A 19,063-nucleotide genomic window follows, 5' to 3' on the forward strand; every position below is an offset into this window, starting at 1 on the left:
CGTCAAAATCGTAGGAAGTCCAGGAAACCCGTACTACTGGGTTTCCCGTCAGGAATTCCACCCCCCACCCCCGGCTTTCTTCCCAGCTCCGGGTTAAAATTTACCCCAGATCTCCATTAAGCCACCTCTGAGTTGGAAGTTTTTTATCACGTGACCTCCTGCTGTGAACTGCCCCACCCCCACCCCCACCCTCCCACCATTGGTCGCCCGACGCGTCCATCCTCGCGGTGCCCCACCTTCCCACGGCCAGTTGGAAAGCGAACAGACTCTTTGTTACTCAATTGGCTGATTCTTGACTGTCAGTCAAACTGCCTTTTTTTTCCCCCATCTTTTCCCAAAAGTGTTCCAAGAAAATGAAGGAAAAAAAAAACACACATTTTTAATGTCCCTATGATTTTTACCCCAGGTTTTTACAACCATGAAGATGTCGGATTGTGGTTTGAAAACCCAACTGGTTCTCTAATGCCCTTTAGGAAAGAAAACCTGCCATCCTTACCCGCTCTGGGCCTATATGTGACTCCAGTCCCACACACCAATGTGGTTGACTCTTAACTGCCCTCAGAAGTGGACCAGCGAGCCCCTCAGTAGGGGACAGGGCAGTAAACGCTGGCCTCGCCAGCAACGCCCACATCCCGAGAATGAAAAAAAAATATTCTGGTTGGAGCCTGACCAGCGCACCGGTCGTCACGGGATTTACCTTCAACTGATCTGGCAGTATAACCCAGGATCCTATTAACTGTGGTTTTCCTTGCAAGTGGCAATGAGCAAAGAATTCCGTCAGCACCTGTGGAGCTCCCTGTGGAGCTAATTTGTGCCAGATTCGGTCTATTACTTGGCACTGGTGAGTTATATTCAGATTAGGTTCCATTGAATCTCTAATTAAACACAGCACTTGTAAAGTTGCTAATTTAATGTTGATCAAGCCAACACTACACAGTCTTTATGGCTCTTAGTAATGTGAAATGTTCCTAATGTGAAACAAAGAATTGCTACAATATTAAGAGAACAGCTGGGATTGTGTTTTAGCTGTTCACACCAGGAGAAGAAATGAAAATTTATATTATATTTGACACTAATCCGTGCAGTGCAAACATAGCAAGAAAGATTAGAGTTTAGAAAAAGTGAGATACCTGACTCCAATTTAATCTCTCTCTTGGCTGAGAGTGTGTCAGAATGGCACACTTTCACTTTCAAAAAAACATGACTTCATGAATGGACAACTGATTCATTATTTATTAACTGACATTTTTAATACTAGTCGTAGAGATTACAACTGCTTCGGTCCTGATTGTGTTGCATGGGCTCATGGTAGTCCCTGCCTATCTCTGTAACCTCCTCTAGCCCTACAACCTCCCCCACCCCATATTGTATTCTCTGTTCCTCTGACTCTGGCCTCATGCATTCTCCCCTCCATTCACCCTACTATTGATGGCCGTGCCTTCAGCCATCTAGGCCCCATGCTCTGAAATCCCCTCGCTAAAATCTTCTACCTCCCTCTCCTCCTTTTAAGACCTTCCTTAAAGCCCAATTCTTTGACTCAAGTCTTTGGCTATCCTTCCTAATTTTTTGGCTTGGTGTCCATTTTTGTCTGTGAGGCACCTTGGGTGATAAATGCAAGTTGTTGTTGAAGTATCAGTTTGATTCATTTGGCAGCACTCACGCTTGTGGATGAGAAGGTTGTAGGTTCTAGACTCATTCCAGGACTTGAACTGATGCTCTGCTGCACTGAAGGAGTGCTGCACTGTCAGAGGGGCCCTTGGGATGTGTCATTTTACTGTGGTCCCCTTTGCCTGTACAGAAAGATCTCCTCTTTCTAATACCATTTGTGTTTTTTTCAAAAAAGTCAAATTAACTGGTCATTTATGTCATTGCCATTTGTGGGATCTTGCTGTGTGTTACGCTTTGTGAACTATGAATCACACTTCATAGTTCGTTCTTTCCTCAATTCATTGTATGTGAACAAGCTGCGCAATGAAGAGTTATGTAAATTATATTAGTCTTGCTGTTTACGTGAGTTTCACCGATACTAATCTTGTTTGATCTACCCTAAGCAGGGTACGGTAGTGTAGTGTTACTGGACTAGTAATCCAGAGGTCTGGACTAATAATCTACGTGAGTTCAAATCCCATCGTGGCAGTTTGAGAATTTGAATTCAGTCTCAAATAAAATAAAGACCTGGTCTCAGTAAAAGTGACCGTGAAGCTGTCAGATTGCCGTAAAAACCCAACTGATTCACTAATGTCCTTTTAGGGAAGGAAACCTGCCGTCCTCACCCAATCTGGGCTTATGTGTGACTCCAGTCCCACACCAACGTGGTTGACTCTTAACTGCCCTCTGAAGTGTCCCAGCGAGAAACTCGGTTGTATCAAAAACCACCTGGGGCAACTAGAGATGGGCAATAAATGCCCGCAACACCCGAACGAATCAAAGTACCATTAAGGCTTTGAGTCTTAAAATGTTGCTTTGTTCCCTACCAGACACACTAATGTAATCTCATGCATTTGAATCCAGCAAGAAGAGGCAGGGAAGAATAAGCCAGTTCTTCCGACTCTGAGTGCCATTCATCACATTCTGAGCAGCAGTGCGGAGATCGCATTGGTGCCATGGCGCTGTGAAAGGATCAGCCTGCTTTCAACTTGCGGGCTTGAGTGAGCACGACCCAGCACTTGTGTTCAGCTAGCCTTGTATAACAGCCATATTGTATTCCAGCAGAGCGAACCTAGTTCTTCCCAGAGTGCAGTTACTGTGTCCAAGAGGCTGCTTCTACCACCCAGCATCTTTGCATATCACTTGCTATTTAATAATCAATAAGTGCTCTTGTGTCAACTGATAAAAATGACTTTACAGAGAAGCTGTTGCCTCCCTCCCACCCTCCGCACCAGAACGACAACATCTTGCATTTATATAGCGTATATAAGGTAGAAAAGCACCCCAAGGCGCTTCACAGGATTGTAATCGGACAAAAATGAACGCTGAGCCAACCAAGGAGATATTGGGAGGGGGCTGACCAATGGCTTGTTCAGAGGGGGGGGGGGTGTTTAAAAGAGTGAAAGACTTGCATTTCTATAGCACCTTTCACGAAGTGTAGTCACTGTTGTAATGTAGGAAACGTTGCAGCCAAATTGCGCACAGCAAGATCCCACAAACGTCAATGTGATAATGACCAGATAATCTGTTTTAGTGATGCTGGTTGAGGGATAAATATTGGCCAGAACGCCAGGGAGATCTCCCCTGCTCTTCTTCAAAATAGTGGCCGTGGGATCTTTTACACCCACCTGAGAGAACAGACGGGGCCTCGGTTTGACACGTCATCAGAAAGACGGCACCTCCAACAATGCAGCACTCACTCAGTAATGCGCTGGATTATGTACTCAAGTCTTTGGTGTGGGACTTGAACCCACAACCTTCTGAGGTGAGAATGCTACTCACTGCACCATGGCTGACAGCTGTCTTAAAGAAGGAGAGGGAGGTGGGGAGACAGAGGGAATTCCAGAGGGTAGGGCCTAGGTGGATGAAAGCACGGCCGCCAATGGTGGGGCCAAGGGTTTTGTCGGGGTGGGGGGGGTGCAGCACGCGATGCCAGAGTGAGAGGAACAGAGTGTTCGTAGGAGGGGGAGTCAGCGGAGGTTACAGAGATAGGGAGTGGCGAGGCCATGGAGGGATTTAAACACGAGGATGAGAATTTCACGTTTATGCGTCTGAGGACTGAGAACGAAAGAGAAAAGGGAACCTCTTCAGTTGGGTGGAAGGTTCTTCTTTTTGTCGGTGAGGGCAAAGGGTTAATCGATTAGCAATTATAAGGGATTGAAGCTTCAGGCAATGACTTTGGCTTAACTGCGTCACATGAGAGGCAGACTCACAAAACCTCCCTATGCCTCCAGTGAGGCTCTGAAACCCACATCCTGCTGACCCCGAGGCGAGAGTGCGACCCACTGACTCAAGTTGGTGCTGAAGAGACTGAGGGGTGAATCTTCACTTTAACCGCCAGTCAATGCAAACGAAAATCGGGCGGTGTGTAAAACAGGCAGTCGAACCACTAACTCACGTTCTCTACCCGTTTTTAAAGGTGAGAATTCACCCCTGAGTTTTTCCATTGACCCTATTCAGGTTAATAAGGCCATAAAAAAATGCAAACCAAGCACTGGGATTCATTTCTAGAGGGATAGAATTGAAAAGCAGGGAAGTTATGTTAAACTTGTATTGAACCTTGGTTTGACCACACTTGGAGTATTGTGAACAGGGTACTTTCTAAATGGTTAAAATTTAAAAACAGTGGATGTCCAAAGGGACTTAGGGGTTCAGGTACATAGATCATTGAAATGTCATGAACAGGTGCAGAAAATAATCAAGAAGGCTAATGGAATGCTGGCCTTTATATCCAGAGGACTAGAGTACAAGGGGGCAGAAGTTATGCTGCAGCTATACAAAACCCTGGTTAGACCGCACCTGGAGTACTGTGAGCAGTTCTGGGAACTGCACCTTCGGAAGGACATACTGGCCTTGGAGGGAGTGCAGCGTAGGTTTACTAGAATGATACCCGGACTTCAAGGATTAAGTTACGAGGAGAGATTACACAAATTGGGGTTGTATTCTCTGGAGTTTCGAAGGTTATGGGGTGATCTGATCGAAGTTTATAAGATATTAAGGGGAACGGATAGGGTGGATAGAGAGAAACTATTTCCGCTGGTTGGGAATTCTAGGAGTAGGGGGCACGGTCTAAAAATTAAAGCCAGACCTTTCAGGAGCGAGATTAGAAAACATTTCTACACACAAAGGATGGTAGAAGTTTGGAACTCTCTTCCGCAAATGGCAATTGATACTAGCTCAATTGCTAAATTTAAATGTGAGATAGATAGCTTTTTGGCAACCAAAGGTATTAAGGGATATGGGCCAAAGGCAGGTATATGGAGTTGGATCACAGATCAGCCATGATCTTATCAAATGGCGGAGCAGGCACGAGGGGCTGAATGGCCTACTCCTGTTCCTATGTAACAGTTCTGGTCTCCATATTATAAAAAGGATATCGAGGCACTGGAGAAAGTGCAAAAAAGATTTGTTAGGATAATACCAGAACTGAGAGGTTACAACTATCAGGAAAGGCTGAGGGTTGACCTGATAGAGGTCTTTAAAATTATGAAAGGGTTCGATCGGGTAAACAGAGAGATGTTTTCACTTGTAGGGGAGACCAGAACTAGGGGTCATAAATATAAGATATTCACTAATAAATCCAATAAGGATTTCGGGAGAAATTTCTTTACCCAGAGAGCGGTTAGAATGTGGAACTCGCAAATAGCACAGATGCATTTAAGGGGAAACTAGATAAGTACATGAGGGAGAAAGGAGTAGAAGGATATGCTGATAGGGTGAGATGAAGTAGGGAGGGAGGAGGCTCATGTGAAGCATAAACACTGTGTGGAACACAGACCAGTTGGGCCGAATGGCCTGTTTCTGCGCTGTACGTTCTGTATTCGGTTTTGGAAGCTCGTTGCCAGTTAAGTTAGTATTTTTTTTTGCTCTGGTCCCCCTGCCCGCAGTGTTAATGTTGTCAGCTGAGGTTGGGTTTAAGCCATACTGTACACGTAATGAGTTCAATCATCAGCCACCATTCCGCCAACTGTTTCAATGGTCGGGGAGGGGGATTAGAGGACTTGCAATCCATCTGCCTCGCCATGGCTGGAGAACTACCCTCCGGGGAAGGCAGCCAGGGCGGAAAGCCACGGGAAGAGCGTGCGGCATGTCCATTCATCATCTCACTGGGGAGTGATTCATGGGGCCAACTAAATCGATTGTAAACAAAGGAAAGCTAGAGGCCAAACTAGCCGACGCAAGGAGAGAGGAAAAAAAACTCGTCTGTAATGTTGTTCGTGCATTGAACAGTATTTAGATGGAGTATGATTGCTTTGTGCTGTGTATAATTTTTTAGCATAACGTGCAGTTAGCGGTGCTTTGAAAGTGCGATTGTCCCTCTTTTCTCCCACAGCAAGTACCCACAGAATCATTAGTACTAGTTTACCGGAAAACAAAGGATCAATGCAGATATATATTATGCTAAATAATTATTTGAACTGGTACTTTTTCCTTGAACAATTGCACCTCTGTAACCGTCTTGGCAGTTTGAGCACAAGAGCTATTGACGTGGCAGCAATTTGTTTCTCCTGAGCTGAACACAGCACATTTTTTATTGAACGCCCCAACAACAACCGTTTGCTGAACCACATACAAATTGGAACAGGCCAAACAGTGGTTCTTCATTTAAAAGCCGCAGTTTTCCTTCTTACACTCGCGTCTTTGTTTGCCTTTTAATTTTGGAAAAGCTGGCAAGGAAGTTGGTCTGGAGAGAGCGACTGAGTGCGACCTCTGTTGTTTCTGGTGCAAGCACAAGTTTCAGAACAAAGTCCTGATGGAAGTGACGGCGACCACATTGTTTTGAGTGTTAAATGCTCGTTTTGCAACTTTAGGCTTTTGTGACTGTCAGGACCTAAGCGCTGGAATTCCTTCCCTAATCCTCTCCGCCTCCTTCTCTTCCTTAAAACCTACCTCTTTGACCATGCTTTTGGTCACCTGTCTTAATATCTCCTTATGTGGCTCGGTGTCAAATTTTGTTTGATAATCGCTCCTGCGAAGTGCCTTGGGACGTTTTGCTACGTTAAAGGCGCTGTATAAATGCAAGTTGTTGGGGAGGGAGATTTCCTCAAATCACTGTGCATTGGTGACATCGTGAGCTGCTATTTTTGCTGAAATCATACATAAGTGCTGATAAAACGAGTTCGTTGGAAATGTTTTAAACATTTTTAGTGTGTTCAAATGTCTTCCTGACCTTGCCCTTCCCTATCACTGTAACCGCCACCAGCCCAAACCCCTCCCCCCTGAACTCTCGGTTCCTCTGACTCTGGCCTCCGTGCGTCCCCTGTCCCGCCCTTCACCCCGCCATTGGCAGCCGTGCTTTCAGCCATCTAGGTCCTGCACCCTGGAATTCCCTTCCAAAACCTCTCCACCTCTCTGCCTCCCTCTCCTCCTTTTGAGATAGTCTTTGAAATCCATCTCTTTGACCAAGCGTTTGGTCACCTCTCCTGCTACCTACTTTGGCTTGGCCTCCATTTCCTAGATTACACTCCTGTGAAGCATCTTGTGACATTTTTGTATGTAAACGGTGCTGTATAAATGCAAGTTGGTGAAGCTTTCTCAAAGTGACATTGACAGAAATTACACATCATGACTCTAGGCAGTGCCATTACGTTGAAAGAAGTGCGAGCATGGTCTTCACAAGTACCATGCCAGTACAACTTGGTATGTAATATGACCTGTGAACCGGAGGATTGGATCTTGGGCACGATTGGGATAACTCTGCCATTCAGTTAGTGTTTGTGAATTTTACATCAAAACGACTGATACTTCAGGATGCACAGTAAATGGATAGGAACATGGGAATGTTCAGCACTGGAAGAGACCATCGCACTCCAGCTGGCCAGTTCCATTTTGAATAATAGAGTACGTTATACTCTCTCTCTCTCTCTCTCTCTGGCGGGCTCTCTCGCTCGCGCTCTGGCTCTCGCTCACGCTCTCTCTCTCTGGGGGGGGGGGGCTCGCGCTCGCGTTCTCGCTCTCTGGGGGGGGACTCGCGCTCGCGCTCTCTCTCTGGGGGGGGGCTCGCGCTCGCGCGCTCTCTCTCTGGGGGGGGGCTCGCGCTCGCGCGCTCTCTCTCTGGGGGGGGGCTCGCGCTCGCGCGCTCTCTCTCTGGGGGGGGGCTCGCGCTCGCGCGCTCTCTCTCTGGGGGGGGCTCGCGCGCTCTCTCTCTGGGGGGGGCTCGCGCGCTCTCTCTCTGGGGGGGGGCTCGCGCGCTCTCTCTCTGGGGGGGGGGCTCGCGCTCGCACGCTCTCTCTCTGGGGGGGGGCTCGCGCTCGCGCGCTCTCTCTCTCTGGGGGGGCTCATGCACTCTCTCTCTGGGGGGGCTCGCGCTCTCTCTCTCTGGGGGGGGCTCGCGCTCTCTCTCTCTGGGGGGGGCTCGCGCTCTCTCTCTCTGGGGGGGCTCGCTCTCTCTCTCTGGGGGGGCTCGCTCTCTCTCTCTGGGGGGGCTCGCTCTCTCTCTCTGGGGGGGGCTCGCGCTCTCTCTCTCTGGGGGGGGCTCGCGCTCGCGCTCTCTCTCTCTGGGGGGGGGCTCGCGCTCGCGCGCTCTCTCTCTGGGGGGGGCTCGCGCTCTCTCTCTCTGGGGGGGGCTCGCGCTCTCTCTCTCTGGGGGGGCTCGCTCTCTCTCTCTGGGGGGGCTCGCTCTCTCTCTCTGGGGGGGGCTCGCGCTCTCTCTCTCTGGGGGGGGCTCGCGCTCGCGCTCTCTCTCTCTGGGGGGGGGCTCGCGCTCGCGCGCTCTCTCTCTGGGGGGGGCTCGCGCGCTCTCTCTCTGGGGGGGGCTCGCGCGCTCTCTCTCTGGGGGGGGCTCGCGCGCTCTCTCTCTGGGGGGGGCTCGCGCGCTCTCTCTCTGGGGGGGGGGGCTCGCGCTCGCACGCTCTCTCTCTGGGGGGGGCTCGCGCTCGCGCGCTCTCTCTCTCTGGGGGGGCTCATGCACTCTCTCTCTGGGGGGGCTCGCGCTCTCTCTCTCTGGGGGGGGCTCGCGCTCTCTCTCTCTGGGGGGGGCTCGCGCTCTCTCTCTCTGGGGGGGCTCGCTCTCTCTCTCTGGGGGGGGCTCGCTCTCTCTCTCTGGGGGGGGCTCGCGCTCTCTCTCTCTGGGGGGGGCTCGCGCTCGCGCTCTCTCTCTCTGGGGGGGGGGCTCGCGCGCTCTCTCTCTGGGGGGGGCTCGCGCTCTCTCTCTCTGGGGGGGGGCTCGCGCTCTCTCTCTCTGGGGGGGCTCGCTCTCTCTCTCTGGGGGGGGCTCGCGCTCTCTCTCTCTGGGGGGGGCTCGCGCTCGCGCTCTCTCTCTCTGGGGGGGGGCTCGCGCTCGCGCGCTCTCTCTCTGGGGGGGGCTCGCGCGCTCTCTCTCTGGGGGGGGCTCGCGCGCTCTCTCTCTGGGGGGGGCTCGCGCGCTCTCTCTCTGGGGGGGGCTCGCGCGCTCTCTCTCTGGGGGGGGGGGGCTCGCGCTCGCACGCTCTCTCTCTGGGGGGGGGCTCGCGCTCGCGCGCTCTCTCTCTCTGGGGGGGCTCATGCACTCTCTCTCTGGGGGGGGGCTCGCGCTCTCTCTCTCTGGGGGGGGGCTCGCGCTCTCTCTCTCTGGGGGGGGCTCGCGCTCTCTCTCTCTGGGGGGGGGCTCGCGCTCTCTCTCTCTGGGGGGGCTCGCGCTCTCTCTATCTGGGGGGGGGGCTCGCGCGCTCTCTCTCTCTGGGGGGGGCTCGCGCTCTCTCTATCTGGGGGGGGGGGCTCGCGCTCTCTCTCTCTGGAGGGGGCTCGCGCTCTCTCTGGGGGGGGGGGCTCGCTCTCTCTCTGGGGGGGGGGGGCTCGCTCTCTCTCTCTCTGGGGGGGGCTCGCGCTCTCTCTCTGTGGGGGGGGCTCGCGCTCTCTCTCTGTGGGGGGGGCTCGCGCTCTCTCTCTGTGGGGGGGGCTCGCGCTCTCTCTCTGTGGGGGGGGCTCGCGCTCTCTCTCTGTGGGGGGGGGCTCGCGCTCTCTCTCTGTGGGGGGGGCTCGCGCTCTCTCTCTGTGGGGGTTCTCGCGCTCTCTCTCTGTGGGGGGGGCTCGCGCTCTCTCTCTGTGGGGGGGGCTCGCGCTCTCTCTCTGTGGGGGGGGGCTCGCGCTCTCTCTCTGTGGGGGGGGGCTCGCGCTCTCTCTCTGTGGGGGGGGCTCGCGCTCTCTCTCTGTGGGGGGGGGCTCGCGCTCTCTCTCTGTGGGGGGGGCTCGCGCTCTCTCTGTGGTGGTGGGGGGGGGCTCGCGCTCTCTCTGTGGTGGTGGGGGGGGCTCGCGCTCTCTCGGTGGTGGTGGGGGGGGCTCGCGCTCTCTCGGTGGTGGTGGGGGGGCTCACGCTCTCTCGGTGGTGGTTGGGGGGGCTCGCGCGCTCTCGGTGGTGGTGGGGGGGCTCGCCCACCTGCTCGCGCGCCCCTCCCTCCCGCTCGCCCTCCCGCAGTCTCTCAATGTCCTTTCTGCAAAGTATCTATCTGGTTACATCTTAATCTTGCTGTCTCTGTCTCCTTGAACAGTCTGTTCCACACACTGAGAATCCTCTGTGTAAAGTAGTTAAATGTAAACTGCGTGTTCACCGTCCCTCTTCTGAGCTCGAGCCCATGGCTCTTTGTGGAGTTTAAGATCATGTCAAAACACATTCAGACTGAATTTATCGATAACCTTCAGAAGGATACAAGTGTTTACCCCGCTCTCCAATCACATTCTGAATACCACACAGCACTGGTGCAAATTACACTATCTCAAAAAAAAAATTGTCACTGCATATTTGATACAACTTGTACTCCCTAAATAATAATAATAAGATATTAACAGAATTTTGTTTTTTTTTGTCTAGGAAAAATGTTCAAATCACTGGACCTAAGTCTGATTGTGGAGTTTATTCTGATGTTCTACAAGGACAAGCCCATTGATTGGCTGCTGGACCACATTTTATGGGTTAAAGTTTGCAACCCAGAAAAAGATGCAGTAAGTGGAATATTTAAATAGTTTATAGAACCAGGTGTTTTCTCCCTTTCCCCCTCCCCCCCCCCCACCCCAGTTTATTTGCTCTCCTCTCCTGAAGGCTATCGCTGGGGTGCGGTTTACGCTGATACCAGAAACCCTCTCCAAAGTGACCGTTCTTCGCCTCTTCAGATGGGTAACCCCCTTACCCGCCAGTGTCCTAATGGGAAGGGCGGCCTGAGCTGAGCGAGAAGCGGAAAGTTCACCAGTGCAATGTCCTGACCAGCTGCATGGTTTGAGCTGTTTAACTCCAGTAGTATCCCAGCACACACTTGCCAGTCCCTGAGCCTTGTCTGTGGCTGATCACCATCTAAACTTGCTGGGCTTGGGGTAAGTGCAGTGCGTCCCTGTAGGAGAAGTGTGTACACCTCGTATTGAGTGAACAGAAACTCTACCTGTGTGGGTTTATCAGTAGCTTGGTTTCGGACTCGGTAAGCACAGCCACATTTCTGTGCCTGTTAGGCATCCGGCTAACCAAAAATAAATAAATACATGTTCAGGTGGATGTTAAAATGTTCTATAGCATAATTTGAAGAAGAGCAGGTAGTTCTCCCAGTGTCATACAAACATATGAATTAAGAGCAGGAGTAGGCCATTCGGCCCCTCGAGCCTGCTCTGCCATTTGATAAGATCATGGCTGATCTGATTGCGACCTGAACCCTACTCTCCCGTCTACCTATTATAACCTTTGACTCCCTTGTTAATCAGGAATCTATCTAACTCAGCCTTAAAAATATTCAATGACCCTGCCTCCACGGCTCTCTGGGGAAGGGAGTTCCACAGACTCACGACCCTCAGAGAGAAAAAAATTCTCCTCATCTCCGTCTTAAATGGGAGACCCCTTATTTTTAAACTGTGTCCCCTAGTTCTAGTCTCTCCCAAAAGGGGAAACATCCTCTCAGCATCTACCCCTTCTAGTCCCCTCAGGATCTTATATGTTTCAATAAGATCACCTCTCACTCTTCTAAACTCTAGTGTATACAGGCCCAACTTGTCCAAGCTTTCCTCATAAGATAACCCCCTCATCCCAGGAATCAGTCGAGTGAACCTTCTCTGAACCTCCTCCAAAGCAATTACGTCCTTTCTTAAATAAGGAGCCCAAAACTGCACAGAGTAATCTAGGTGTGTCCTAGCACAAGTTAGGAGTGTGATGGAATACTCTCCACTTGCCTGGATGAGTGCAGCTCCAGCAACACCAAGAAGCTTGACGCCATCCAGGACAAAGCGGCCCATTTGATCGGCAGCACATCCGCCGCCTTAAACATTCACTCCCTAAACCATTGGTGCACCGTGGCTGCAGTGTGTACCATCCACAGGATGTATTGCAGCAACTCGCCAAGGCTTCTTCGACAGCACCTCCAAAACCTGCGACCTCCACCACCTAGAAGGACAAGGTCAGCAGGTGTATGGGAACAACACCACCTGCACGTTCCTCTCCAAGTCACACACCATCCCGACTTGGAAATATATCGGCCGTTCCTTCATCGTCACTGGGTCAAAATCCTGGAACTCCCTTCCTAACAGCACTGTGGGAGAACCTTCACCTCACAGACTGCAGTGGTTCAAGAAGAAGGCTCACCACCACCTTCTCAAGGGGCAACTAGGGATGGGCAATAAATGCCGGCCTTGCCAGCAACGCCCACATCCCGAGAATTAATAATTTTTTAAAAATCAAACTTAAAATGAGGAAATAAAGCTTATAAATTGCTATACCTGGTTGGTGCAGAGGGAACTAATCTGATCTAGCATTACACTTGGACCATTATAGTTAGGTGTCTGTGAGAACATAGGAACAGGAGGAGGCCATTCAGCCCCTCGAGCCTGTTCCACCATTCAATTAGATCATGGCAGATCTGTATCTCAACTCTATTTTCCCGCCATAGCACCAAATCCCCTGATACCCTTACCCAACAAAAATCCATCGATCTCAATTTTGAAAGCTCCAATTGATCCCTAGCATCCATAGCCTTTTTCATAGAATCATAGAAAGGTTACAGCACGGAAGGAGGCCATTCGGCCCATCGAGTCCGCGCCGGCTCTATGCAAGAGCAACCCAGCTCGTCCCACTCCCCCGCCCTATCCCCGTAGCCCTGCAAATTTTTTCCTTTCAAGTACTTATCCAGTTCCCTTTTTGAAGGCCATGATTGAATCTGCCTCCACCACCCCCTTGGGCAGTGCATTCCAGATCCTAACCACTCGCTGTGTAAAAAAGTTTTTCCTTATGTCACCTTTGGTTCTTTTGCCAATCACCTTAAATCTGTGTCCTCTGGTTCTTGACCCTTCCGCCAATGGGAACAGTTTCTCTCTATCTACTCTGTCTAGACCCTTCACGATTTTGAATACCTCTATCAAATCTCCTTGCAGCCTTCTCTGTTCCAAGAAGAGCAATCCCAGCTTCTCCAGTCAATCCACGTAACTAAAGTCCGTCATCCCTGGAATTATTCCAGTAAATCTCTTCTGCACCCTCTCTAAGGCCTTCACATCTTTCCTAAAGTGCGGTGCCCAGAACTGGACACAATTCTAGGTACCGCACTGGCTGAACCAGTGTTTTATATAGGTTCATCATGACTTCCATACTTTTGTACTCTATGCCTCTATTTATAAAGCCCAGGATCCCGTATGCTTTTTTAACTGCTTTCTCAATCTGCCCTGCCACCTTCAACCATTTATGCATATTCACCCCCAGATCTCTCTGTTCCTGTATCCTTTTTAGAATTGTGCCCTTTAGTTTATATTGCCTCTCCTCGTTCTTCCAACCGAAATGTATCACTTTGCATTTTTCTGCGTTAACTTTCATCTGCCACATGTCCGTCCGTGCCACCAGCCTGTCTATATCCTCTTGAAGTCTATCACTATCCTCCTCACCGTTCACTATCCTTCCAAGTTTTGGGTCATCTGCAAATTTTGAAGTTGTGCCCTGTACACCCAAGTCCAAGTCAGTAATATATGAGGAAACAGAGAGGGTAGATGAGGGCAATGCAATTGATGTGGTGTATAATGGACTTCAAAAGGCGTTTGATAAAGTGCTGCATGATAGGTCCCAGCAGTGGTCCCAGCACTGATCCCTTGGGAATACCACTGTACACCTCCCTCCAGTCCGAAAAACAACTGTTCACCACTACTCTCTGTTTCCTGTCACTTAGCCAATTCCGTATCCATGTTGCTACTGCCCCCTTTATTCCATGGGCCGCAATCTTAATTTATAAACCTATCATGCGGCACTTTATCAAACGCCTTTTGAAGTCCATTATACACCACATCAATTGCATTGCCCTCATCTACCCTCTCTGTTTCCTCATCAAAAAGCTATCGGGTTAGTTAAACACGATTTGCCTTTAGCAAATCCTTGCTGGCTTTCCCTAATCAATCCACGCTCCTCCAAGTGACTGTGTTAATTCTGTCCTGGATTATCGTTTCTAAAAGTTTCCCCACCACTGAGGTTAAACTGACTGGCCTATAGTTGCTGGGTTTATCCTTACACCCTTTTTTGAATAAGGGTGTAACATTTGCAAGTCTCCAGCCCTCTGGCACCATCCCCGTGTCTAAGGATCTTTGGAAGATTATGGCCAGTACCTCCGCAATTTGCAACCTAAGGTGCATCCCTTCCGGACCGGATGACTTATCTACTTTAAGTACAGCTAGCCTTTCAAGTACCTCTTTATCAATTTTTAGCCCATCCAGTATCTCAACTATATCTTCCTTTACTGTGACTCTGGCAGCATCCTCTTCCTTGGTAAAGACAGTTGCAAAGTACTCATTGAGAAGCTCAGCCATTCCCTCTGCCTCCATGAGTAGATCTCCTTTATGGTCCCTAATCGGCCCCTATCCCTCCTCTTACTACCCGTTCACTGTTTACATGCCTGTAGAAGACTTTTGGATTCCCTTTTATGTTGACCACCAGTCTATTCTCATACTCTCTCTTTGCCCCTCTTATTTCCTTTTTCACTTCCCCTCTGAACCTGCTATATTCCGCCTGGTTCTCACTTGTGTTATCAACCTGACATCTGTCATATGCCCCGTATTTTGAGGGAGGGAATTCCAGATTTCCACTACCGTTTGAGTAGAAATAGTGCTTCCTGATTTCATTGCTAAATGGCCTGGTTCCAATTGTGAGACAGCAGGCAAGAGTGAGAAATCATCCGGAGTTTCTGCCCCCCAATCTCTTCCTATGACCACTGGAAATCCTGCCCTGTTTGGCTATCAGGTGAGGCTGTGGTGCCTTAACCACTCACCCTTCTCCTCCTCCTCCTCCAACCCTCCTCCTCCTCGCCCCAATTAGACTGTCGATACTTGTCGAGGTTCGTACGTGAAGAATGGGCATTTGAATGAGTTACCAGAGGCACTCCTGCACCCATGGAATCCTATTCCAAAACGGGAGAGGAAGGGAACGAGGGGCAGATGCGTAGAGCAATCTCCAGTCATCTGTCAGGAGTAACATAAAGGTTCATTCCAGAAATCTGTTGGGTGTTCATGGGTGATTTTTTAATGCATTAATATCCGTGGTGTGACGGGTGTTTGTGAACCAAGGCAGCAGGCAGACTCCCTAAAGTAATTTACATTCAGATTTCTGCTGCACCATTTTGAAGCTCACACATGGTGACTGTAACTCAGCAGTTGGTGATTAATAGTAATCTCAGTGTGCCCACTGTGGGAGGTGAGCACAGGCATTCTTACTTATTTGATTTTTTCGTGATTTACAGTCCCTTGTTTGCACATTTTGGGTAAGCGTCCTGAATTAGACATGGGTTAATGAAGAGCCTTGTGTCTCAAAACTCTTCATGTGCAGTGATTTACTTTGCAGTGCAGTGGTCGCTGTTATATAGACATGCACATCGGCCATTTCAAGCACAATATAATGACTGAGGGGAGGTGTGGAGAGATTTTGTTTATGTAACGAGTTGTTATGATCTGGAATGCGCTGCCTGAAAGGGCGGTGGAAGCAGATTCAATAATAACTTTCAGAAGGGAATTGAATAAATTCTTGAAGGGGAAAAATTTGCAGGGCTACAGGGAAAGAGCAGGGGGTGTGGGACTAATTGGATAGCTCATTCAAAGACCCTGCACAGACGCGATGGACCGAATGGCCTCCTTCTCTGCTGCATCATTCTATAACAAAATCCCACCAACAGAAACAAGATATTTTTGGCGGTGTTGGTTGAGGGAGAACTGTTGACCCCAGGACACCATGAGAACGCCACGATCTTCAATAGTGCCATGGGATCTGCCTGAATCACCAGAACAGGTGACACCATGGACGAAATGTATCCCAGGCTACTGTGTGAGGCAAAGGAGGAGATTGCGGGGGCTCTAACACATATATTCAGAACCTCTCTGGCCACAGGGGATGTGCCAGAGGACTGGAGAACCGCTAATATAGTACCATTATTCAAGAAGGGGAGTAGGGAAAAACCGGGGAACTACAGGCCAGTGAGCCTAACATCAGTGGTAGGAAAATTATTGGAAAAAATTCTGAAGGACAAAATTAGTCTCCACTTGGAGAAGCAAGGATGAATCAGGGATAGTCAACATGGCTTTGTCAAGGGAAGATCATGTCTGACTAATTTGATTGAATTTTTTGAGGGGGTGACTAGGCGTGTGGATGAGGGTAACGCAGTGGATGTGTTATACATGGATTTCAGTAAGGCCTTCGATAAAGTCCCGCACAGGAGACTGGTCAAGAAGGTATGAGCCCATGGAATCCAGGGTGCCTTGGCACTTTGGATACAAAACTGGCTTAGTGGCAGAAGGCAGAGGGTGATGGTCGAAGGTTGTTTTTGTGACTGGAAGCCTGTGGCCAGTGGGGTACCACAGGGATCGGTGCTGGGTCCCTTGCTGTTTGTGGTCTACATTAATGACTTGGATATGAATGTAAAAGGTATGATCAGTAAGTTCGCTGATGATACAAAAATTGGTAGGGTGGTAAATAGCGAGGAGGATAGCCTCAGTCTGCAGGACGATATAGATGGGTTGGTCAGATGGGTGGAACAGTGGCAAATGGAATTTAACCCGGAAAAGTGCGAGCTGATGCACTTTGGAGGGACTAACAAGGCAAGGGAATACACAATGAATGGGAGGACCCTAGGCAAGACAGAGGGTCAGAGGGATCTTGGTGTGCAAGTTCACAGATCCCTGAAGGCGGCGGAACAGGTAGATAAGGTGGTAAAGAAGGCATATGGGATACTTGCCTTTATTAGCCGATTGTAAACAATTTTACAACACCAAGTTATAGTCCAGCAATTTTATTTTAAATTCACAAGCTTTCGGAGATTTTCTCCTTCCTCAGGCAAATGTTTGCCTGAGGAAGGAGAAAATCTCCGAAAGCTTGTGAATTTAAAATAAAATTGCTGGACTATAACTTGGTGTTGTAAAATTGTTTACAATTGTCAACCCCAGTCCATCACCGGCATCTCCACATCTTTATTAGCCGAGGCATAGAATATAAGAGCAAGGAGGTTATGATGGAGCTGTATAAAACACTGGTTAGGCCACAGCTGGAGTACTGTGTGCAGTTCTGGTCGCCACACTACAGGAAGGATGTGATCGCTTTGGAGAGGGTGCAGAGGAGATTCACCAGGATGTTACCAGGGCTGGAGCGCTTCAGCTATGAAGAGAGACTGGGAAGATTGGGTTTGTTTTCCTTGGAGCTGAGGGGGGACATGATTGAGGTGTACAAAATTATGAGGAGCACAGATAGGATGGATACTAAGGAGCTTTTTCCCTTCGTTGAGGGTTCTATAACAAGGGGACATAGATTCAAGGTAAAAGGCGGGAGGTTTAGAGGGGATTTGAGAAAGAACTTTTTCACCCAGAGGGTGGTTGGAGTCTGGAACTCACTGCCTGAAAGGGTTGTGGAGGCAGGAACCCTCACAACATTCAAGAAGCATTTGGATGAGCACTTGAAATGCCATAGCATACAAGACCAAATGCTGGAATATGGGATTAGAGTAGACAGGGCTTGATGGCCGGTGCGGACACGATGGGCCGAAGGGCCTCTATCCGTGCTGTATAACTCTATGACTATGACTCTATCTGGGAGACGACAACACATTCAAGGACTTTGCAGAGGAAAGAGAGGTTAGAGATGGCGGAGGGAGGGTGGTTGGGGGAGGGGTTAGTTTGCAAGGTCAGAGAGGTTGAGAGTAGGTTTTTCTGATGTTGGGGTGATGACAGTTGTTTTGAAAGGGAGGGAGGTGGTCCCTGGGGGGAGAGGAAACCTCAGGGATTACCCCCGTCCCTTAAGTGTTATATTTTCCATTGATTATCCCGTGGTCTTGATGATGGATGGGAGCTATTAGTGTATTATCTTAAGGCTTGGAGAAGAGAGGATGAGGCAAAGCGAACAACAATAATTGGATGCACAACCTGTAGGGAGTGCAGAAGAGGAATCTGATATGGATAAGGTTACAGATAAGCAGCTCTAAGGCTTATGATATATGTAAGCAGTGGCTGTTAAGAGCATTAAGGCATTAAGAGGCTTTGTCAGGATCCGATGCAGAGCAGGAAGCTTTGTCTGCCTTGTGTAGGCACTTTTACTCTTTTGCCTTTTTGTTTTGATCACCATTTTGGGACTACAACAACAACTCGCATTTAAATGGCTCCTTTAAAGTAGTAAAACGGCCCAAGGCGCTTCACAGGAGCGATTTATCAAATAAAATTTGACACATGAGGAGATATTAGGACAGGTGACCAAAAGGTAGGTTTTAAGGAGCGTCTTAAAGGAGGAGAGAGAGGTAGAGAGACGGAGAGGTTGAGGGAGGGAATTCCAGAGCTTAGGGCCTAGGCAGCTGAAGGCTCGGCCGCCAATGGTGGAGCGATGAAAATCGGGGATGTGCAGGAGGTCAGAATTGGAGGGGCGCAGAGATCTCAGAGGGTTGTAGCACTAGAGGAGGTTACAGAGAAAGGGAGGGGCGAGGCTATGGAGGGATTTGAAAACAAGGATGAGCATTTTAAAATCGAAGTTTTGCCGGACCGGAGGGAGGGTGGTTGGGGGAGGGGTTAGTTTGCAAGGTCAGGGAGGTTGAGAGTAGGTTTTTCTGATGTGGGGGTGATGACAGTTGTTTTGAAAGGGAGGGAGGTGGTCTCTGGGGGGAGAGGAAACCTCAGGGATTACCCCCGTCCCTTAAGTGTTATATTTTCCATTGATTATCCCTTGGTCTTGATGATGGATGGGAGCTATTAGTGTATTATCTTAAGGCTTGGCCCGGCTGTGATATCTTAACCACTCACCAACACAGTGCACAGTGGCGACAGGACTCTACTGCATAATAGGGAGGCCTTGAATGGCTAGTATCAGCATTTAACGTACCAAAGCGGGCGGCCATAACCAAACGACAGGCTCGTGGACCTGCCTTTTTGGTAAAGTTCGCTCCTTTGATGGGGAGGGAACTGCACATCTGCCGTCAGAGAGACTTGCAGGTCTTTACTGTTGGCTACACTACTCTTAATAGCACCTTGTGTCTGCACT

At 49.6% G+C, this 19,063-nt stretch overlaps 1 protein-coding gene across 1 annotated transcript in view; it reads left to right on the forward strand.

Moving 5' to 3' along the window:
• The window catches only part of mgat4b (alpha-1,3-mannosyl-glycoprotein 4-beta-N-acetylglucosaminyltransferase B), a 301,140-nt gene that overhangs the window by 248,140 nt on the left and 33,937 nt on the right, over window positions 1-19,063 (forward strand). The window contains exon 9 of the mRNA XM_067995968.1: window positions 10,433-10,563. Coding sequence (XP_067852069.1) covers window positions 10,433-10,563 — 131 coding nt within the window. The remainder of the gene's footprint in view (window positions 1-10,432; window positions 10,564-19,063) is intronic.

This window comes from Heptranchias perlo, chromosome 14 (assembly GCF_035084215.1).
Source record: "Heptranchias perlo isolate sHepPer1 chromosome 14, sHepPer1.hap1, whole genome shotgun sequence".
Classification (NCBI taxonomy): domain Eukaryota; kingdom Metazoa; phylum Chordata; class Chondrichthyes; order Hexanchiformes; family Hexanchidae; genus Heptranchias; species Heptranchias perlo.